This window comes from Chenopodium album, chromosome 7, assembly GCF_948465745.1.
Source record: "Chenopodium album chromosome 7, dcCheAlbu1.1, whole genome shotgun sequence".
NCBI classification, from domain to species: Eukaryota; Viridiplantae; Streptophyta; class Magnoliopsida; order Caryophyllales; family Amaranthaceae; genus Chenopodium; species Chenopodium album.
Window position 1 is genome coordinate 62,899,247 of NC_137840.1, and position 23,847 is coordinate 62,923,093.

Consider the following 23,847-nt stretch of genomic DNA (forward strand, 5'->3'; position numbering starts at 1 on the left):
GTCATTAGTTTTTTAAAATTAACATGCATGGCACGAAACCTAACCTAGTTATACTGATAAAATCATGTCTTCAAGAAAGGAATGTCATACGTAATTCTCACACCTCTCAAAGAAAAGAGAATTCATATACACAAACTCATTATCTAACTCTCCCTCGTTGCTCTCTTTTCACATTACTGATCAAACCGATCACAACCATGTCAAACAACCAATCGTACTTAACCCTCATTTTGTACCTTATCCTCTAGTCCTTTACTTATTCCTTGTTAACCAAGACAACACTTTCAACTATTCTCTTTTCTACCTTAACTTTCCACAACATTATTATATCCTTTTCCCTTACTTTAAGTACATGTACAAAGACATTGTACTACACCTAATTTAGATGCTCCTCCTTAATCCTTCAAAACAAAGGTACATACCTAACTACCTATTACTCTACTAGACACTTACCAAACCATAACTTATATCATGATTCATTGACCTTAATATTCCTCAAAACCAAAAGTAACCTCATAAAATAAAACCAAATTAAAAAAAAAAAAAAAACATAATTAAACACTTCATCTAATTAAATATCTAAAAAATCCTTAATCCAATAATTACTCCCATTTCCATCACACTTGTACAACACACATTAGCTGTAGCATCTTCATATAAATTCTCCCTTGTTTCACTCTCTTCTTTCTTTCACTCACATTTTCTCTCTCTAAAAGTCCAACCCCTTTCATTCTCTCTCCTAAATTCTCTCTTTCTCCCTATTTTCACTAGCATAATCAATTCCATTTTTCGCCGGCAAACGACAAAACGACGCCGTTTTTGTCGCCGCCGCCGTAATGAACCCTCATAATTACTCGAACCTTCCCAAAATCGAATCGGACTCTGCTCCGCCACAACACCGGGGTGTTCCGCTTCACCGCCGGGCACTTTCAGACACCACTTTCCGATTTTCCGGCGACGAAGACGATGACTTCCTCTTCGACATTGAGAATTTCAACCTCTCTTCTTTAGACATCCCGCCTTCGCCTCAAGGCGGGGTTGGTGCTGGTATTGGTGCTGGTTCTGGTGCTCTACCAATGGCCGTTGATTCGTCGAAGTCCGACGAATCAAGCGGCGATAATCGGTCATCTTCTACTTCTTCTAGAGCTGCTATCCAGCCCCCTGTGGCTCCGCACCTTCGGAGTTTGTCCGTTGATGCGGATTTCTTTGATGGTTTGTCGTTCGGTGGTGTTGGCGGCGGCGGCGGCGGTGATAGGAGGTTTAGCGGGGAAGGTGGTGGGAATGGTGAGAGGAAAGTCGGGATGCATCGAAGAACGAGTTCGATGGATGGCGCTTCGAGTTCTATGATGTTTGAAGGAGAGTCTATGATGGTGGATGGAATCAAGAAGGCTATGCCTCCTGAGAGACTTGCTGAGCTTGCTTTGATTGATCCTAAGCGCGCTAAACGGTTTAATTCTATCCTTTTGTTTCGATTTCTGCATTTTTTTCGCCTTGATTTTTTGTATTAGTCTTGTATTTTTGTTTGATTGTTGGGTTTTTTTTGTTGGTATTATATAAAACCTAAGTTGAATTTGTGTTTAATTGATCCTTGAAATCCGAGTATTAATTTCGTCGAAAAATTGTGTGGTTTAATTGTCTTAATATAAGATGTCATAGTATTGTTTGCGGTAGAATGTCGGATAGGATGAAATGAGTTGGCAGTGAATGGAATAGAGTTTGGAGTTATGGATTTTGAGCTCGAATGGTAGAATGGATGTCTTTGGGGGAGCTAAATGGATTCTTTACCATATATGTTTAAGGATAAAGAAGCATATTTGATGTTGAATGTTCTGATATTGAGTATAATATTTTGGTTTTAATTTAATGTGTATGATTTTCATTCCGATTATAGTTTTTCGCTGGAATTTGATTATTCATTATTGGTTCAGTTGTTTGTGGTTTAACCTTAAGGAAATATGATATCTTTTTGTTTTGGAAAGAAATTATTTTCTGGTTTGGCTGGAGATAGAACTACCATGTCAAATTGATTTAGTTTAATGATATTTATGTTTAGGGTGCCACAGTCTTTGGTGTTATGACTTATGATATGTATTACTTTTGATAGAGTGTGAGTAAGGCTGTTGATTATCTGTTATATGTGGGATGCAATTTTGTGCACGAATTGAGTAGAGTTTGGATGAGGTTTTTTGGTTGAATAGTAATGCATTTTGGGGACAAGACTGGATGAATTGGCAGAGAATGGCTCAGGTTGGAGAGATTTTGAATGTTTAAAGAACATTTAATGGCTTTTTCAACAAAGAAATTACAGTGCACAGCCAACTTTCTTAAGGACAAACTACCAGACAAAAACTGTGAAGTAATAAATAAGCTGTTTCTTAAGGATAAATTATGGGGTTGTGGAGGAGGAAGTTGACTTGCCCACAAGAGTGTTACACACTTACACCATAGGAGGATAGTTTTCAACTTAGTGTCGAAGAAGTATCTGTTAATAAACTTTCTGCCTTTCAAAGGTAGTGTATCACGTACATGTGAGACTTATAATGAGTTTATGACCTAGAAAATGTCTCCTTGAATTTGGAATATAAAAAATGAATCTTGTGAGATCTCTTAAGTATTATTCTAAATCTAGGTAATTTCCTAAAATGTTTATGAAGATGTCGGCTAAGAGAGATAATCTAGAGGTCTTTAACCATATACAAATGTAATAGTACGGCGGAAAGCTTAGGAAGCTTAAGTTTCCTTGTGAAACTCTATTTACCAAAAACCGAATCTAACAAGTAGTGAGGAGTATAACATCTATCTTTTTCCAATATATGTACGTGCCTCAATCATTAGTTTGCTACTTTGCTGGTAGCTAATTGTATTAGTTGATTTGACTAGCGGTTTTTTCATTAAAAGCCTTGTTTAGCAGTCATACGATTGCTATTAAAAGTGGGATGAAATTCTACTTCTATTCTGTAATGTTCTTTGCATTTTTCATAATTTCTTCTGTTTTTAATATATTTATTTACTAGATTAGGTCCTGTGCCATGCACAGTAATTTAACTACTTTTATTCAATAAAAGAAAAATAATTATAATGAAAATAACATAGGTAAACAAAAACTATAATATATTTATTATATTCTTATTTTGTATGTATAATGATATGAAACATGAAATATAAGGAAAGAGTCAATTAGACAAATAAGTATATTAAAACTACATGTTAGACCATATGTATGTTTTAAAAATTCAATGATAAATTAGTATCAATTTTCTTTTTATTTACTAAATAAGTGTTTAAAACTATCCTGCTCACTCAGCTTCATTTCAGTTCAGTTCATCTTTAATCAGTTCGTTCAGTTTAGTTCATAATTTCCTTCTCTCATAAAATATTCATTTCAGCTTTATTCAATTCGGTTCAGCTCCTTCAGTAAAAGTGAATAGACCCTTAATGGGCAAGAATAATAACCTCGATTTGATATTTGGTCAAATTTTTAACTAAAATATGATAAGATATGAAAATATTGTTGATACAAATAAAAAGAATGAAATTTTAATTAATCAATCAAATTTTTGTATACGATTACATGCATAGATAAAGTATTTATAATGTTGCGCTATGTTGTTAAACTCTTTTCATTTTGTTAGGCTATTTGCATTAAAATTAGGCGAGAAATCAATTAAAGAATTATAAAAAAAAATTAAAAAAAAAACAAAACAAAATTCCTGTTTAATTTTAATAATAACAATAACAATAATTTATGTAATACGAATCTATTATTTTTAATAGATTCATCATTTTAATATTGTTATAAAATTACTTTATTTGAAATATATTAATCACTTGAAGGAATGAAATATGGTGTATTAAAGATTTGTCATACAAAGTAGAAATTAAATAATAACTTTAAAGGTATATATTTACTATCAAAACATACATATAAAGGATTTGGAATAATATATTATGATATTTATATTATACTAAGAAGATTTTATCAAAAAAGGAAGGAACATTTTTGGAGGTTAAAAACTACACGTGTCATTCCTGGTGTCTGTTTTAGTATTATGTTATTGATTATATATTTTTTGTTACGAATTGTAACGTATTTAACCCATTACGTTATACAAAAGGACCCACATATGCCCACTTACCTTTTGCCTACGTTATTTCATTTCAACACTCTTCTTTTCTTAATAAGTGTGCATAAAATATCTGTGAAGAATATTTACGATCATAGATAGTATTAGCCACATCTTGTGTAAGCCAATAAAGGCATCTTACACAATTTTTTTCTTTATTTATTTATTTATTTATTTTTTATTATCCGGTGAGTTTATATAAATATGATGTATATTGTACTGCTATAGAATAATTGAAACAAATTTCCTCCAAACATTAAATGACCATTAAGAATATTAATATAATTAAAAGATAGTGTACCTTTTAAAAAAAAAAATTAATGTTTAGTTGTTTACTTTCAAATTTATACTTCATCCGTTCTTTTATTATTGCACCACTTGCCTTTTTAGGAAGTTTCACAAATATTGCACCATTTCCTCTTTAGGAAAAAAATTATTTGTGTTCACACTACAAATACCCAACATTCCCTTGTTTTTTCACACTTACTTTTTAGTTTATCAATATGTCACATGAGCAATTTTGTATTTTTTACCTTTCTCTCTCTTACTTTTTTCCACTACCAAAATATTTGTAATCGATTCCTATGGTGCAATAATAAAAAAACGGAGGAGGTATTAATTTTGTTTCTGTATTTTTTATAGTTATTTTTTTTAAAAAAGGAAGTAATGTGCTTTCTATTAAATTAAAACCATTTAATAATACAGTAAAATTCATTTCACCAAATTTTCCAAAAAAGGGAAAAAGTTAAGTGAAATAATGGTGAGAGCTGGACAATAAGTAAAGCATCTCAAATTCCATGTAAAGCCCGTGGCCCATCTTTCTATTGCTCCATCTCCTCTTCTTTATTCCTTCACTTTAAGTCAATTAAAAGACTTCAACTACTCCCTCCGTTTCGTAATAATTGGAACACTTTGACTTTTGCACTATACTTGATGTTATATACTCGCTTTGTTTTTTTTTTTTTTGTTAAAATGCATCACCTCCTTTTTATAGGTGTTTTTTTTTTATATGCATCACTTCTATAACTTCATACTATATTTTATCATTTCTCTTTGTTATTCTAAACCTCACTCGAATTATATTATAAATTCTATCTCTGATAGGCCCACTTAAATACTTCCTCCGTTCTGTTAATATTGCAACAAGGAGGAAATTACGCATCCCAAAACACATTTTATATGCTAAATATCTATAATTGTGTAAGAGTGAAAATTATAAAAAATTAATATTGTGAAAGTATTTTATGAGACGAATCCAACCAGATCCCACTTGACTATATTTTGCTTAACGTATAACTCGTATTATATGGTCAAACAAGAGTAATGAATAGTGTAAAAAGTCCATTGTTGCAATATTAATAGAACGGAGGAAGTAATAATTAAATCTTCTCTCTCACGTATTTTCTCTTTGGTCCTCATTTTACTTTTACTATGATAAATTATTTATCCACTCATAATATAACGGTATATAATTTACTCTCCTAAAACTCCGTGCAATATCAATTGATGCATTTTAAAAAAAAAAAAAAAAAAAGAAAGAAAGAAAAAAAAGCAAAGTTGTGCATTGACATGTGCGTCGGTGAAAGCATTACGGTTATTGTGAAATAAAGGGAGTACTATATTGATTATTGCTTACCCCGTAAGCTCACAATTAGATAAATTAACTTATTTTGCGAGTATTGGTCATTTTACGCAATTAAATAGTTCCCGATAATTATATGTATATGCTCCCTCTATCACAAAAAAAAAAAAAAAAAAAAAAAAAAGAAAAAAAAAGGAAAAACCCTTTGATTGCTATGTCTTAAACTATTTGTTAGTATAATTTAAAAAATTACGTATTATAAAACTACATGCTACTTCTCAAAAAAAAAAAAAAAAAAAAACTACATGCTACATATCCATCAAAATAATATCTTTAAATCTGGTTAGTGGTTTTCAAAGGAATTGTAAAGTATCCTATGGCTATGGGAGTGCTTAAAGTAGCTGAAGTAGCTAATTTATCCTTGATTAATTCCCAAATCTTGTTTGAGGGTGTGAGATGAAGGGGACTTGTTCCCTGAATAAAGTTCTACTGTATATTTATCCTTTAAGGTCATTCTGTGTCAACTAAGTGGCAACCAGAAACTCACTCCCCCTATTGTTCTCTAATGGCTGTTTCACTTCCGTTTTTTGGCTGTTTTGAAATAGTTTTTTTTACAACCCTTATTGATAAAACCCTACGAAATGACATCCTTACCCTTATTTTATAACTGAACCTCCTAAGTCCTAATGACTTATTTAACCCCACCTACCTTCTCCCTTCTTCAATATTACCATCCCCTAATAAACCTTCTTTCTCTCTCTTCCTTTTAACTCATCTCCTCACCTATCACCAGCCCCCTTCCTGTCCCTTTCTCCAACGTGACAGCTAATCCGGAGGCAAACACGCTTTCTCTCTCTTCTCACTCATTAGTGTCGTTATCTGGAAAAATGTGGTAAGTTTTAGTTTCTTTGTCTGCTGATTTGAAATTCTTGTAAGTCCTGCCAATCCGTAGATCTATATATTAATATGTGTTATTCTTTTGTTTTGTTCAGTTGTCCAAAACTAATTTTATTTTATTTTAACTGTGATGATTTTCATAGTTTGGTGGAATGCGGGTGAGGCTGGTGGTAGTAAGGGAAGGTGTGGTGGGATAGTTGTGGTGTACAGATGATGGTGATAGTAGTGGTAAGTGGGTGGATATAGCTGACAGCGATATGTGATGAACAGTGGTGGATATGACTGCCCTACATACCTATGTTTTGCTTAGGGGTGAACATAATAAGGATTTAATCTAAAGTCCAATTCAATCCAACCTGAATTTTGCTTATTCGGATTGGATTATTTTTCTAACATGGATTAGATTGAATATTTGGATTAGATTGCAAGTGTTTGGAAATTGAAATCTTAGGATCCAAAATAGCCTAACTGCCTAACTGACTGTTATCGATTGACTAATTAGTCCACGTTAAAATTTAAAAAATGTTGATTGGATAAGGATAACCGTCAATGTTTGGGCTTGTTAGGGTCAGTATGTATATACATTATAAAACTCTTATATTACAATATAAGGTCTAGTGGCCTTTGCTCAACAAATTAATTGAAAAAATAATAATAAAATAATAAGAAAGTGAAGTGATAATATAAATTTGGATTTTTGAATTGGAACCAAATGACCTTATTTTAAGCCGGATTGGATTAAAGTTGGTGGGTATTCAGATTGTATAAAATTGTGCCAAATCTAAATCGAAAACCAAATTTTCACCCCTACTTTTGTTTATAGGGGTAAATCTGATGCATGTTAACTGTATTTGAACTTTTGTAGAAGATGGTGGTGATAGTATATATTTGTGGTGATCGCTTTAGTGCTGGATTGAATGCTTTGATATGGAATAGTTGTTTAATGTGTAAAAAAAAGAATACCTTATAATACTAGAAAAAGAATGACCATAGTTTCAGATTGTAACTATTATCTTTACTTTGTACTCTTGCTTAGGTTTGTGCTAATTAATGTCCTTACTTTTTGGCATAAATTCTCTTTTTTCTTTATAATCAAATTATTTTCTAGCTAATTTCCCTGTGGCCTAATTAATATAGAATCATTTTTCAACACATTCAACAATTGTCGCTGTGTAATTTTGTGTAAAGTTGTCCTTTTGTTCAATCTTACCCCTTGGCTGATCCTTTTTATTATTTTTACAGGATTCTTGCAAACAGACAATCTGCAGCAAGATCAAAGGAAAGAAAGATAAGATACACTGGTGAGTTGGAGAGGAGGGTACAAACGCTGCAGACAGAAGCAACTACCCTCTCTGCACAAGTTACATTGATGCAGGTAAGTACAACAAATCACTTTGGACCTCTGTTTGGATTTCTTCATGATTCAATCCCTTATGATGGGTGCATCATCTTGTTGTCTTTTTCTTTGTTGACGATTTCTCTACTCCCTGCTTGGCATTCATGTGTTGTTTTCTCTTTAGTTGGTCTAAGTCCTCTCTGTTTGACATGTTATCCCTCCCATGATTGTCACAACCAAAGTCATTTTGGCGTCAAAAGAGTTGCTGTTTGATCATTTCAATGGCATTAAATATGTTGTTTGAAATTTTGATCAAGTTGATATGCTAATTTGAATGTTTAAATAAATCAATTTGTGACCTTCTCCATTTTCTTGTATCAGAAATGCTTTTCGATAAATTAACTTTTATTTATTAGCACTTTGTAGCTGTACAAAAACCTATGCAAAGTAGACTACTAATTTATCAAACACCTTTAATGTTTGGAAATCTTGTCATCCTATTTCCTATCTACCAATGGCTTATCGCTGATGCCATTTACTGGCATGCAGACAGTGCATGATACTGTATATAACTTTAAATCCTGTTCTGTGCTCTATTTTACCAAACTGAAATGATTTTGTTGATGAGACTTATTGACTGTTTTTTTATTATTATTTCTTGGGTGCTATTTATGATTGACTTTACTGATTAAGACTGGTTTTTGCTTATTCTCTACTTCTCAAGTGCTAATCACATGTGGAGTTGTCCAGTGATTAAAACCAACTTTTATTGAGTAAAATTATTTTGACCTATAAAATTTTTCAAAATGATTTCTCTGATTGGCTGTTACTGAATATTATGATTATATCCAGGAGAGCAGGGCCTTTGTAGTTTCGTTTACAGCATGGTTGCTAGTAAAAAAGAATTGAGCATTTTCTGTTAATAGAAGCTGTCTAGATGTTTGTGTCAGAATTATTGGAAACATTAATTGGACCTACAATAGTATTTACAAAGTATTTTCTATTATAAATATACTTCCTCCGTTCTATTACTATTGCTGCAAGGATGAAATTACACATCCCAAAGCACATTTTATATGCTAAATATCTATAATTGTGTAAGAGTAAAAATTATAAAAAGTTATATTGTGAAAGTATTTTATGCGACGAATCCAACAAGATCCCACATGACTATATTTTACTTAATGTGTAAATCATATTATATGGTCAAACAAGAGTGATGAATAGTGCAAAAAGTCCATTGTTGCAATATTAATAGAATGGAGGAAGTATTACATGGTAACTACTACCTCCGTTTCATATTATTTGCAACGATTAGACATTTTTCCTCTGTACTTTATGTCAAATCATTGCAAATAATATGAAACGGAGATAGTATGAACTTTGTTTTCCTAAGATAACCCTTATGTTTTAAGAAATCCCATAGTAGTCGCAAAGTTTCAATATATCTTCCAAAGTAACCTTATATGTGAGAATGTAACAGAATAGTTTCGGTCTGTATGGCAGTATAGTAGCTTTGGTTCCTTTTTTTTTTTATTTTTTTTATTTTTATGAAACGTCATAGCTTTTGGCAAAAGCTAATGAGCGCTCCCGGGGCGTTAGATAAGAGAATTAAAGTGCAAATATTAGAGTAAAATTAACATTAATTACACGGAACGACGCGTGATTTTGTCATGAATTCCCAACTTAATACCAGTTTAACCAATATAATTTATCTTTATCTAACGCCCCGGGGCGCTTGTTAGCAAGATCGTTATTGGTTGCTTACCTAATGCTAGTCTATGAGTTTTGGCCTCTAAGTCAGGTTTTTTTTTTTTTTTTTTTAATTTTTGATTTTATTTTGTTGGGTTTATTTGACTTCTGTTCGGGTTATGTTGTAGCTAGAAAGATTATTCAAAAAAATTTGCATGCATCAGGTGTATAGTAAATTTAATGTACATCCAGTTATTGTACACCAAAAGTTATCCGTATTATCACAAAAATTACCCTTAGTCTCATGAAAGTTACTCTTATTACACCAGGTACTTTTATTCTCTCAAAATTACTATCAAAAGTTACCCATATTACCCAGTTACTTTTATTCTCACAAAATTACCTTAAACTATCAAAAGCTATCCATAAACTATCAAATGTTACCCATAGTGTTACAAAAATTACCCATATTTTTCCTTTTTCTTCCGCTACACAGTAACTTACTGTAAACCCGGTTATTTGAGACATTTATGAAGACTATATTGTTTTAATCAGCCGTGTAACAACTAAGGATATATGTAAATTTAAAGTGATTATCACCTCAGAAACCTGCTGAATGGATTGTAGAAAATGCTTTATGCTGGGGTAATTATAATTTGATTTATTTAGAAGTCAATCCACAACCTTAATTGGAACATACTCCAATTTATTGAGCTGTGATGCATCTCCTATGTTAGTTCATGTTCCAGTCTTGACTCTCCTTCAACTGTTGTTTTTGACACCACTATTATATTTTACTTTTAAGAATTTTTTGAGCTAAAAATACTCTTTCATCATGAAAAAGTAATACAATGAAAAAAAAAATGAAAAAGGCAAAACCTTTTAAATCATTGCACGACATTGAACTCAAAATTTCTTGTAATGGTTGAACATTACCCAAGCTGGAATTTAATTCTGTAATAAATAACAGCTACAGATGCTTGTAGTATGCCTTATGGTATGAAAATCCTGCCCCCTGTTATTAGTAGGGTTTCAATGTGGTGTCTTTCAGTCCAATGTAACTAAAAACAATGGGGTGTGCCTGCTGAAGTGATGCTGATGTTTACTTGCTTGAGAGTACCAAAATATAGATATCTCTATGGCATATCTCTGTTTTTGTCATCACTCTTTTCTTTTTCTAGTCAGAGAGCAAAAAACTATTGTGGGTTGGGGGGGAAGGGGTGTTGGGGTGATAGAGATGGAAAGGTGAAGAAGTGAACAGTCGAATCTCTGATAGCTTTGGCTCATTGAAATTGTCATAAATGTCAAATTTTGAAAGAGAATCAAGGCAAGCCACTTCTTATCTTGACTAGCAATGTCTTTCACCTCACGATTTTCTAGGTTTCAATATCCTTTCTATTAAGTAACAATCTTTAATAACAGGAAAAATGGAAATAAAAAATCCAATCTTTGCACTTTCTTTCCAAAAAAATCCAACCTTCATTTTATTCCTAAAAAATCCAACCTTTATACCTCACCTTCTCCAACAGATCCATTTGACATTTAACCCGATAAACAAGTTAAAAAGATTTTTTTTTTAATTTTCTCAATTTCCTTTCTCACTCCACTTTCTCTCTACTCTCTCCTCAAAAACGGAAACAACCCTAGTATGCCACCAACACCACCAATACGCCACCAACACCAGTCAACCACTCTCTTACCACCACAATCCATCCCGTAACCACTCTCACCACCACCATGAAACGAAATCCCACCATAACTACCCTAAACAACTCGCACCAACACCATATCTCGTAACCCAGTCACCACCACCAAAATCCAAAACCCGAACCCACCCAATTCGCAGCCACAACCAAGATCGGCAGTGGTTGTCAGAGAAGAAAGAGAAGAATTGTTACGTGAGGTAAGTGGTGGTTTGGAGTCGGTAGTTGCGGCTGCCTTTGCCTTTGGACACTGCGGGTTTCAATTGATGGTGGATGATCGATTGGTGGTGCGGGTTGAGGTTTGGTATTGTTGCGGTGGTCGGTTGGTAATTGGTGTGGGTTGGAGCAAGTACGGAAACAGCCTAATTGGTGGTTGGTTTGGGATTTCAGGCTGCTACTGTTGGCCGGCCGTGATTGTTGGTGGCTGGGCGGTTTGGAGTCGGTGGTTGCGGTTTGCGGGGCTGCTGAAATGGAGGGTGGAAACGGAGTTGGGCAGTGGTGCGAGCTGGGTTTGGACGGAAAAGCAGGGTGAATGGAAAGGGAGGGTTAGGGGAGGATGGTCGGAAAGGAAGGTGGTGAGCAATGGTGGCCGGATTTCATGGAGGATGGAGAAAATTGAAAAAAAAATAAATCATGGAGGTTGCCGGAAATTTTTACTATGATATAATGAGGCGGGGCTGGTCAGATGAGGGAGGGGAAGACGTGGCTGCCGGAAATTTTTGGGGCTGCTGGATAGTTTAGAGGAAGAGGGTGGGTTTTCCGGTGGGCGGTGGGGAGGTGGTGAGGAATGGTGGCCGGATTTAATGGAGGATGGAGAAAATTGAAAAAAAAAAATAAATCATGGAGGTTGCCGGAAATTTTTATTATGATATAATGGGGCGGGGCTGGTCAGATGAGGGAGGGGAAGACGTGGCTGCCGGAAATTTTTGGGGCTGCTGGATAGTTTAGAGGAAGGGGGTGGGTTTTCCGGTGGGCGGTGGGGATGGGGTGGTCAGGGAAGGAGGGAGGGTGGGTTGGGTTTTCTGTTTTATTTTTTTTTATTTTTTTATTTCTTTTAATTATTTTTTTTAATAATTAAAAAATAATTGACCTATTAATTGCTGACATGTGGCATCTAATTTAAAAAAAACCGGTTGGCAACAGATAATGGACGTTTAGATGAAGGGGGGGGGGGTATAAAGGTTGGATTTTTTAGGAATAGAATAAAGGTTGGGTTTATTTGGGAAGAAAGTGTAAAGGTTGGATTTTTTATTTCCTTTTTTCCTTAATAATAAGTAAACTAACTCATATACCTTTGTTATATGTATTACTAATTATAGATTAAAGATTTAAGGTTTCTTGGAAAAAAAAAACTGTAAATTATTCCAGTTTGTATTCTCATGATTATCGATTTTTTTTTTTCCCAACTGCATTTCACCTTCTCCTGTTTGTGTTCCTGTTTCCTGCAATATAGTTTAACTCCGGATGTGTTTGGTTGATGTAAAGTGTTTCACGGAACATGATTTCCCATTTTCCCTCATTAGCCTTTGTTTGGTTTATAAAGGGGTGAAATACAGTTTTCCAAATGGTGGATAACATTTTCCTTTACAAAAGAAAGGAAGCCTCATTTTCCTCCCTCCTTACTTCCATTTTACTTTCCTCTCATCCATACCATTTCTCTCCTATTTCATTATTTTGTAACTTTTCTTGTTAGCGACAAAGGAAAACTAAATTGCAATTGGAATTTTCTTTGAAAATATGTTGTCCATTGTTTCAATGAAATGTTTTTCGTCAAACCAAATGGAGCCTCCATGGGCCAAAATTATTTGTGATATGGGGGATTGAGGCCCTATATCTAATGGACATTACATGTAGGCTTTGTATATTTTGACGGAAAACATTTTCAAGCTTCAGTTGTTTGGTTTGTAAGGGGGAGGATAGTGATTTTCCAAAGGTGGAATGGAAAACCTTTTCCGGTTGAAAGGATGGAATGCCACAATTCCTTCCCTACTCCTGACATCCCTTTATACACTCTCATTTTCCTTTTCCAAAGGTCTCTATCCTCTCCTCCCATCCATTTCCTCTGTAGAACTTCTCAAGGACAAACAACGGAAAACTATTTTAATAGTTAGGTTTTCCCTTTTAAATTAATTTCCATGGAAAATTCTTTTCCTGGAAAATGTTTCCCATTCAAAAAATGGATCTGTAGTTGGCATAAAGGGCTGAAGGCCTTTTCATAATCTTGAAAAGGAACTGAAAATTTTCTTACCTTTGAGTAAGCTTGGGCTCTTTGGAAGAACCCTTTGGCACTCTAGCTTTAAAACCAGGTTCTAAATTTTATGAAGCATGCAGCAAAATCTCTCTAGCATGTAATCAATACTTTGTTAACTACTAAACATGCATATAGATTCATGAAGAAGTTTTGAATCCTTTGGCAGATTTGTTAAAGTTCACTATGCGATTTTTTTTTTTATTGTAATACTCCACCTAGGCTAACTATGTCTTTTTCGTGTAGAGAGATACTTCAGGATTGAGCGTCGAGAACAAGGAACTAAAATTACGTCTGCAGGCTTTGGAGCAACAAGCGCAACTGAGAGATGGTATATATCTGTTTCCTTAGGAAGAAAAACCTTGTATTTGTATATGCACTTTGGTATTAAATGTAACTTAGTTATTTGTTACCATTTATTTAGACAAATTTTATGAGTTTTATTGATCATCCCTTCCCCCTGCTTTGTCTTTGTTGGCCTCGCAGCTCTAAATGAAGCATTAAGGGCAGAAGTTCAGAGACTGAGGATAGCGACTGGGCAAAATCTATCAGGCATCAACATATCTGCTGGCAGGGGGCGGTATGCTCAATTTCCAACACATTTGCAGAATGCACCATCCTTCGGTGGCCAGCAGAACCAGCCACAGCATTCTCAGATACTCCAGCAGCAAGCTCAGATACTCCAGCAACAACAACAGCAGCAGCAGCAACAACAACAGCAGCAGCAGCAGCAGCAGCAGTTCCAAATGCCTGATCAAGGAGCTGGCAACAACCTGAGTGCTCATAAGGATCTGAAGCCGAACTTCATGGAATTCAATCACAAGGGTTAAGGTGATTCATGAAGTTTTGACTTTCTTCTAGAAAGTTGATCTTGCTGTAAATATAATTGTTGTAGACCAACATTTTCTGTACTTGTAGTTTGTCATAGACCCACAGTTTCGATACTCGTAGAGTCGTAGTCTGTCGTAGACCCACATTTCGTTATTGTTGTAAAATTCAATCAATCAATCAAAGCCTTAATCCCAAAAGTGGGGTCGGCTAACATGAACCAAATTTGATTATTCCGTGTAGTCATCAACATAAATCTTTCTCCTCCATCCCTTACGATCCAAAACTTCATCCTCACGTAAATCCATGCACTTCATATCCTTCCTCACTCCTTCCAACCAAGTCATCTTTGGTCTCCCTCTTCCTCGTTTAATCCCTCCATGGTCCCACTCTTCCACTCTTCGCACCGGTGCACCCTCGGGTCTCCGTCTTACATGTCCAAACCAACGCAGACGATTTTCCCTTAATTTATCTACAATGCCCGCCACACCTACTTTCTTGCGAATAACCTCATTTCTGATTCTATCTCTTAAAGTGTTTCCACACATCCACCTTAACATGCGCATTTCCGTAACCTCCATCTTTTTAATATGCTCTTTCTTAGAAGCCCAACATTCTGTACCATAGAGCAACACTGGTCTTATGGCAGTCCTGTAGAATTTTCCCTTCAACTTTAAGGGAATGCTGCGGTCGCATAACACTCCCGTGGCCGCTCTCCATTTAAGCCACCCTGACTTAATCCTGTGGGTCACGTCTTGATCAATGTCACCATTCTTCTGGATGATCGACCCTAGGTACTTAAAACATTCACTCATGGTCAAATCCTTTCCATCCAAACTCACCACTTCATTGCTTGTCCCCCTCTGAGTGCCAAAACGACATACCAAATATTCAGTCTTACTCCGACTTAGCTTAAACCCTCTAGATTCCAACCTTTGCCTCCATTGCTCCAACTTGACATTAACCCCATCCTTAGTCTCATCCACCAAAACGATATCATCTGCGAACAGCATACACCATGGAACCTCATCTTGAATTGGTCTAGTTAATTCATCTAGAACCGTTGCAAAAAGAAAAGGGCTTAATGCAGACCCTTGATGCAATCCGATTGTAATAGGGAAATCTTTTGTCAACCCTCCGCATGTCCTCACATTTGTTGACACATCCCGATACATATCCTTAACTAGGTCTACATACCTTCGTGGGATACCTTTCTTCAACATTGCCCACCAAAGTATCTCTCTTGGCACCTTGTCATATGCCTTCTCTAAATCAATAAAGACCATATGAAGATCTTTCTTCTTTACCCTATAAAACTCCATCATTTGTCTTATCAAATGGATTGCCTCCATAGTAGATCTCCCAGGCATAAAACCAAATTGGTTATCTGAAATGCTTGTGCATGCCCTCAACCTTTGTTCAATCACCCTTTCCCACAACTTCATAGTATGGCTCATAAGCTTAATTCCTCGATAGTTAGAACAATCTTGAGCGTCTCCTTTGTTTTTATAAACCGGGACCAAGGTGCTCTTCCTCCAATCTTGTGGGATCCTTGTAGCCGTCCATATCTTGTTGAAAAGGTTTGTTAACCAATCAATACCAATCTTACCCAAACACCTCCACACCTCTATCGGTACCCCATCAGGGCCAACCGCCTTCTTAGGTTTCATCTTCCTCAGTGCAATCTCCACCTCTACTCTCCTAATCCTTCGCACATACTCCATGTTGATTTCTTCATCACTCATAGAGGTATCTCCTATCACAACTCCATTACTTCCATTAAATAATTCATCGAAGTACCCCTTCCACCTGTCCTTGATGCCCTCCTCTTGCACTAGGACCATTTGGTTCTTATCTTTGACACACTTCACCATGCCAATATCCTTCCTTGCCTCTTGTCTTCTCTTTGCCATCTTATAAATGATCCTTTCTCCCTCCTTGGAATCAAGCTTTTCATAAACCTCCTGATATGCCTTTTCTTTTGCTTGGCGAACAGCTGCCTTTGCCTTGCTCTTAGCCTCCTTATACGCTGCAAAGGTTTCATCACTCCTACATTTTCCTAAGGCTTGATAGCATTCCCTTTTTTGCTTAATTACTGCTTTCACCTCTTCATTCCACCACGAAGTATCTCTCTGTACCGAAGTTCTTCCCCTTACTTCCCCTAAGACCTCTTTGGCCACTCTTAGGAAACAGTTCTTCATTCGTAACCAAGTCATGTCCGGATCCACCTCTCCATCCCAATCCGCTTCTTCAATTACCTTTTCTGTAAAAACCTTAGCTTTTGCATCCCTTAGGGTCCACCATCTTATCCTTGGTTCTTCTTGTCTAACTTTTTTCTTCGCCTTCTCTTTCAGACGAATAGTCATTACCAATAGCCGGTGTTGGGTGACCACACTCTCCCCTGGGATAACCTTACAGTTTATGCAACTTTGTCTATCTATGCTCCTTGTGAGCAGGAAGTCTATTTGAGTTGCATTTGCTCCATTCCGAAAAGTTATCAAGTGTGAATCCCTCTTCTTAAACCAAGTATTAGCCAAAATTAAATCATATGATTGGGCAAAATCCATAATAGCTTCACCACCGGCGTCCCTCCGCCCATACCCAAAGCCTCCATGGACACTCTCATAGCCATCTCGGCTCGCCCCAACGTGCCCATTTAGATCCCCTCCAATATATAACTTCTCTGAGTGGTGGACACCCTGCACCACCTCGTCTAGGTCCTCCCAAAATTGTCGTTTCTCTTCTGCATCTAAACCCACTTGGGGAGCATAAGCACTGATAACATTCACAATCTCCTTGCCACATAGCAACTTCAGCCTTATCAACCTATCGTTCTTCCGATAGACCTCGATCACCTCTTTTGCCAACCTCTCATCGAGAACCACACCAACTCCGTTCCTAGCTCCACCATTCCTTGTTCTGTGGCTCGTTTCTTGCCCAACATACCATACCTTATACCCCAAAACCAAGCCTCGAGCTCCTTCTCCTGTCCATCTTGTCTCTTGGAGGCACATGATGTTCACGCGTCGTCTTTTCATTACTTCTACCAATTCTGCTGATTTTCCCGTAAGAGACCCCACATTCCAAGAACCAATCCGCAAACTAAATTCTTTTCTCCCACGCTCCCTCCTGATCCCAACTCCAAGCCCTTGATTATTTGACACCACAATTGGGCAATATGGCGCGTCGCTTCTGGGCGACGACCTAGCAACCCTTACATACTTATCACTGCACCCGGGTCTGGGAAGTGCAGCGCGTCGCTCAGTAGGGAACGCCCCAATGGCACGCCCTTGCTCATTTGACACCACACTCGGGCAATGTGGCGCGTCGCTTCTGGGCGACGACCTAGCAACCCTTGCATACTTATCACTACACCCGGGTCTAGGAAGTGCAGCGCGTCGCTGAGTAGGGAACGCCCCCACGAAAATATCTGTTTGGCTCATGTCATGGGATGTGACGAAGTTTTATACTGGCTGTCACTGGCCTACCGTAACCCTCCTCCTTTATTGTTGTAAAATTGCTTCAAAATTTATCTAGATGAACCACAGTTAGAAATTTATCCTCCAACATCCCCCTACTCGCCTCCCCTCCCTCATAACACCAGCCTTTTAAGGAGATTCTTTAGTGCCAACTATTGCTTCATTGTTTTAAGAAATTTAAACTTCGATCAACGATGAGTTTGAAATAATTTCCATAAGCTTTTGAGAATGAATTCGAAATATTTGTTTAACCAAATATTCTAGTTATTTTTCCTCCAAAAGAAAATTTCTCAACGGCTTGCTCATCGTTTCAGCCTTTCAGGACATAAACTCTAAACGATCTTCTTACTCTAAACGATCTAACAAATAAGGCAAAGGACATATTTGAAACATGTTTCAAAACTCTGTAGAATATAAGAATATACTACGTATAGGAATCATATAAGTAGTACTCCTTATTTGTTACCAGTTTTCACCTTCTTGTTCATTAATTTTCACGGTTTTAAAGAGAGAAACATCTAGCAATGATGTTTTAATTTATATGTTTGCAATGCAATAATGGAGACATGTGCTTAAACTTGTCGATTTCTTATGTTCTACGTATCTACTATATTGTCAAAAACCAACGTTTAAAATGTTTGACAAAATAAATGTTGACTTGATGCTTTGCCTTATTCCTCACACAAGTGATATCCCATAATGGAGGTTAGGACCAGTAGTAATTAATTTTAAATAAGACGTGTACGTATTTGGAGAAACTTAGGAATAGAGTAGCAATATCATAAATATTTGTCAGGAAACCTTTTTTTTCCAAAAATACATATAAATTCATTATCAGCACAAACTGAAATAGGATGTGAAGTACTGGTGTTATTATCTAATAGAAAGTAAATGTCTAGAGAGTAAAATGCTTATTGCACAAAAATATTAAATAAACATTTTCATAACTATTCAAGAAAACTACGTTCGTGACGATAAAATTAATCACTCGTAATTTTTCAGGTACATCATCTTGCAATAGAAGTAAAACTCTTAAAAAAGTAGTTTGGAAATAATTAGTTACACAGATACTATACTCTCAACTAGCTAGTAACAATAAGAAAGTTCTTGATCAACATTGGAGCTTAAAATAAGTACTCAACCGTGGAAAAACCAGCATTCCATGGAACTTGAACCTTAACCATGTTCTCTTCATATTCAAACTCCATCTCTTCCCCATTGACTCTACATGATTTCGGCTTCTCAGAAGCGAAAACCCTCATTTCTCCAGCCCCTTTCACACCAACTTGAACCACCTTCTCCTCATTTTCTTCACTGATGTCAAAGGACTTAACTGCACCTCCGGAGTTGAGCATGTTTACAAGTCCAATAGGGGCAAACTCGACGGAGTTCCAAGGTAAGATTGTCACCGGAGAGACTACAATGAGCTCATAATCAAAGGGATCAAGCGATATTTCAATGGTCTCGGATGGCTTTGAGAGGACTAGTTGTTGTGCCTTGCAAAGGTACATGGCAAAACATTCCACTCCTTCAATAGGGAAGGGCTTGTGACCATTTTTCCATTCCACATCTTTTGGGCCAGTCTTGCATGATGTAGGTTTGGAATACTCTGAGTAACATTGATTTCTTCTAAATTCGCGGTTCCATCCTCCTCCTTGGCAATTAAATACTCCAAGAACTCCATTAAACTGCAATAAGTAAACACAACTTTTGTTAAGCTTGAGAAAATCATCAACAATTAGAACCCCTAATATGGATATTGTTATGACGAGTTCAGCTAACTGCCTAATAGTTTGACACGTAAACTTAAACATCAACAGTTAGAACCCCTAATATGGATATTGTTATGAGTTCAGCTAATTGTCTAACAGTTTGACTCTTGAACTTAAACATCAACAATTAGAACCCCTACTATGGATGTTGTTATGAGTTCAACTAATTGTCTAACAGTTTGGTACATCAATTTAAACATCAATAATTAGAACCCCTAATATGGATATTGTTATGAGTTCAACTAATTGTCTAACAGTTTGACACGTAAACTTGAAAAAAATCATTAGAAAAATGCTTATATACCTTATTGAGGTTCCAAATTTTGAGCATAGTTTTGCCATCATGCAAAGGGTCAACAAAGAGACAATCCCTAGTAGGAAGTGCATAGTACTCGCAACGAAGGATTGAACCATCAGGCATGACTAGCCTCTTGAGTAACGAGAAGTTGTGCTTGCCAACGGCATCACTAACGTAAATCGGTCCACCAGAGATAGCACGAGAAGCAGCATGAAACTCGGCACATGGGTGGGTTGATTGAAACATGTCCCAGTCAGGGTGTATGAAGTTGCCCATCCATAAGCTGTTGTAAGCACAATGGACCATGTGACAGCCTTGAAGCCAATATGTACCATTTATGTCACCATATGGATCAGTTGGCCAAAAGTCGTCCCCTGTTTAAACATCATCACCCCACATAAAGAGTTACGATCATGTGTCAAAACAAATTATAAAATCATAAATAGAATCTTAAAAGGCCCTTAGTTAGGTTACATTACATCCTATTCACTTAAATTTTCCTTATCTTTTATCTCAAAGTTATTTAAACCTGGAACCTGGACTTATCTTAGACCGACTTATGATTGTAAAAGAAACCTCATAACCCTTATTTGATATTAATGAACATCAGTTGATCAAACTTATGCTAAATTGTTCTCGATCTAAACAAATTGTTTTTCTCTGAACATTTTTTTTAAAGGTGAAATAAATGAAGGGTCTGTTCTCTTCAGCTTCAGCTTCAGTTCTAATCAGTATAGTTTAGTTCAGTTCCTAATTTCCTTCTCTCATAAACAATTTTTTTCATCAGTTTAGTTCAGTAAATCAGAACAGGCCCGAAGTCTAAGAAGAAAGAGGTTAAACGTACCAACACGACCGAGACAAATGGTCTCAGTGCCAAGGAGCATGAAATCGTTACATTGCTCCATGCTAGCAATAACATCATTGCCTTTGAAATGCTTCTTTACTGATTCAGTTATTGCCTTGTAGTATTTTTTGGCAAGTTCAACCCTCCCTCCATAGTCCTCTGCCATCATTTCCAACAACTGCAACATCACCAATTAACCAAAAACAATGATCATTTATAGAGCTAATTCACAAATGATGATTTCTTTGTGGAGTACTCAATTTCAAGTTCATAGGAACCTTAGTTAAAAGGGTGTTAACATCTAATTAGTGCATCTAATTAGTGGGTACATACAATTTATTATTATTGAAGCTGGGTTTCAAAAAAAAAAAAAAAGGTGGGTAGTTGTGTGTGTATCCCACCACTACTAATCCCCTCTTTTTAAATAATACTTCATATATAAACAATGACCGTCTCAACTTTCTAACTTTTAAGACAAATATATATAACTTGTAAGATATTACTATTAAATTATATATATAAGTAACGTGTCTGTTATTGGTTGTTTATGATGGTAGTTATATTGCACTATTCCTCATAATCGTTAGATGGTTATAGCTTGTTAAAATGTTAGTTTGCCAATTGCAATTGCATAAGATGAATATTTCTTGACTAGGACAAGAGGAAAATTACAAGCCATAACTAACTTATCATATTCCAATACATTTTCATTTATGCCTAATAAGTATTTGCTAAGGTCATTGGTCAAAATAATATAATGTCAACTTTTTTTTATATAGACATATAGTGATGCATGAATAGCTTTAAGTTATTCTTTTAAAAAGTTTTCTTTTCAAATAATTAGACATATATCGCGTGCATATAAAGTTACTCCTTATTTTACTCTATTGTAATCAATTGTAACTTGTATCCAATAAATGACACATGCCAATATAATTGCTATATACTTACGTAGTCAAGTTGATGGTAAAAATATTAATAACTGTATTAAAAAAAATGGAATTAAATTAAGAGATAAAAAATACTGAAAACTTACATGGATGACATCAACTTTAACTCCATCAATTCCACAATCCTCCAAGTGAGAGTGTAACCCCTCGTAGAGTTCATGGGCCAATTCAGGCTGGACCAGCCCAACACCATTATTAACAATTTTATCCACAGCTAGATCCTCCATTGTCATTTCAAGGCCCGGTGAGAGCTTCGGGGCAATAACTTGGGCCTTTGGTAAGCCTGGAACATTGGGCCTAACCCCTCCCCAATAGCCCATAAAAGCATGCCATACATACACATTTTCAACAGTCTTGAACTCCTCCTTAAGGTCCTTTACAAAGGCCTTTAACCCCATATTAGGCCTATCATCATGGTTAACATCCTTTGGACTCTTATAGTCCCTAAACTTAAAATTCTCCTCATACTTGATCAATCTACATGGCATTTGCTCCCCGGCCGACGTCCGGTTTATCCCTTCTTGGTCGGTGATCGGATCATCGTCGTGGCAAATAGATTGCCACCCGTCATCGATGAGAACGAGGCCGGGTGGGATGCCATTTTCGACGAGCCCCTTGACGCCTTCCCAAACACCTTGAGGCTCCACTTTGAGGTAAAATGCATCCCAAGTACACCATCCAAACTTGTCAACTATCCCTGGAGGACATTTCTCCTCCAATAGCTTGAATGTCCCTAAATGGGCCTGGACCTCCTTCATCATATCCTTAACCAACTTAAACGGGTCAGGCCCAGCCCTAACATAAAGAACGGCCCGAAACGAGTCGCCAACCACTTTAGTGGACCCACTCTCAACACAAACATCTACATACTCATCAACCGAACCAGGTTGGAGCGAGGCCCTAAATGGGCCCTCAATCAATGGAAGAATCACAACATAAGGCCGGCCCAAATCCTCATCCGACTCAAGGATCAGAATTTGAGTCTCGTGCTCGAGGTCCCGCCCATTGGACCCGGTCCAATGGGTGGTCCACCACACTTTAAACCTGAAAATACTCATGAAAGGAACATCCTTAAGTTGGCCCACAGGCACAACATGACGGGCTTCTGGCCCGGCAGCATCAAAGCCCACAAAAAGCCCACCAAAACCCTCCTTCTTAGTCCCCTTGATGTTAGATGGTACGTTGGACAATATCACATGACCATCCACCATGAAATTTGACTCTTTCAACGTAACAATCGGAGACGTACCATCATGATTAGTAACTACATCCGACGTACCGGTATTCGCCTTGCTTATGCTTGGAGCCATATCTATGGACAATTTGTTGCTCAAAATTGTATGAGAAAATGAGCTCAAAAAAAATGAGAATTTTTTTTTTTTTTTTTGGTAAACTACACAAAAACTAAAGAATATGGTAGTAACAATAAAGATATATATACACCTTAAAAGTAAATAAATAAAAATGGGAATAAATGGTGATAAATTTTTTAACTTTAATGGAATTTGCTAGAAGTTTAGAGCTTGTAGATGAAGATGTAAAGAACATGATCGGAAGGTGCTTAATTTATAGGCATTTATATGTATGATATGATAGCATGAATGTAATGGTGGGGTCACAAATTTTTAATTCAAAATAAATAAAACGGGAATCACCGAGTCTAAGCTAAATTTTGGAAAATATTTTGGTTGTATTATGAAAAGGGTCCCACTCTTAAACATTTTTGGACTTAGATCATGTTGAATTGTTTTTTACAAATTGACATAAAATAAGATGATGTGGGGTTTTAATTTTAATTTGTAGGATTATCCATTGAAATTGTATCTTTTTCTTGGGCGTGATTTATGGTGATGGACTAGTTATGTACCGACACTTTTAATTTTTGTAGAGTAAATAACTAAATAATTACATTTAATTAAGATTGGCGTGTATTTATAATACTCTACGGGGTATGCATGTAGTTTTTAATTTGTATAGTTTCCAACATTAATTGAGTCAAATGAGTCAGTTTGTGTTTGGTTTAAATCAATTCATACGGACTAAATGTTTATATCTCCCTTCCTATTTGCATAAAAATTATAAAAATAAAAAATA

At 36.1% G+C, this 23,847-nt stretch overlaps 2 protein-coding genes across 2 annotated transcripts; one reads left to right on the forward strand and one right to left on the reverse strand.

Annotated features, from left to right (window-relative positions):
- The first annotated feature begins 669 nt into the window (after positions 1 to 669).
- On the forward strand, positions 670 to 14,643 carry LOC145639148 (transcription factor VIP1-like). Its single transcript, XM_081690311.1, has 4 exons — positions 670 to 1,447; positions 7,846 to 7,978; positions 13,829 to 13,913; positions 14,069 to 14,643. The coding sequence occupies exons 1-4, from the start codon at positions 837 to 839 to the stop codon at positions 14,410 to 14,412; spliced, it is 1,173 nt and encodes a 390-aa protein (XP_081546437.1). The 5' UTR covers positions 670 to 836; the 3' UTR covers positions 14,413 to 14,643.
- A 4,173-nt stretch (positions 14,644 to 18,816) lies between these two features.
- LOC145638058 (galactinol--sucrose galactosyltransferase-like) lies at positions 18,817 to 23,276 on the reverse strand. Its single transcript, XM_081689025.1, has 4 exons — positions 21,840 to 23,276; positions 20,804 to 20,981; positions 19,966 to 20,333; positions 18,817 to 19,577 (listed from the first exon to the last, which is right to left on the reverse strand). The coding sequence occupies exons 1-4, from the start codon at positions 23,061 to 23,063 to the stop codon at positions 19,014 to 19,016; spliced, it is 2,334 nt and encodes a 777-aa protein (XP_081545151.1). The 5' UTR covers positions 23,064 to 23,276; the 3' UTR covers positions 18,817 to 19,013.
- Positions 23,277 to 23,847: the final 571 nt, after the last annotated feature.

What these genes read in the sequence shown, in the direction of transcription:
- LOC145639148 (XM_081690311.1), top strand. Translation starts at nt 837, where the DNA reads ATGAACCCTCATAATTACTCGAACCTTCCCAAAATCGAATCGGACTCT. An exon ending in GATCCTAAGCGCGCTAAACG is followed by an intron (nt 1,448 to 7,845) that starts GTTTAATTCTAT and finishes TTATTTTTACAG; the next exon opens with GATTCTTGCAAACAGACAAT. An exon ending in CACAAGTTACATTGATGCAG is followed by an intron (nt 7,979 to 13,828) that starts GTAAGTACAACA and finishes TTTTTCGTGTAG; the next exon opens with AGAGATACTTCAGGATTGAG.
- LOC145638058 (XM_081689025.1), bottom strand. Translation starts at nt 23,063, where the DNA reads ATGGCTCCAAGCATAAGCAAGGCGAATACCGGTACGTCGGATGTAGTT. An exon ending in CATTTGTCTCGGTCGTGTTG is followed by an intron (nt 20,334 to 20,803) that starts GTACGTTTAACC and finishes ATGTTTAAACAG; the next exon opens with GGGACGACTTTTGGCCAACT. An exon ending in AAATTTGGAACCTCAATAAG is followed by an intron (nt 19,578 to 19,965) that starts GTATATAAGCAT and finishes TACTTATTGCAG; the next exon opens with TTTAATGGAGTTCTTGGAGT.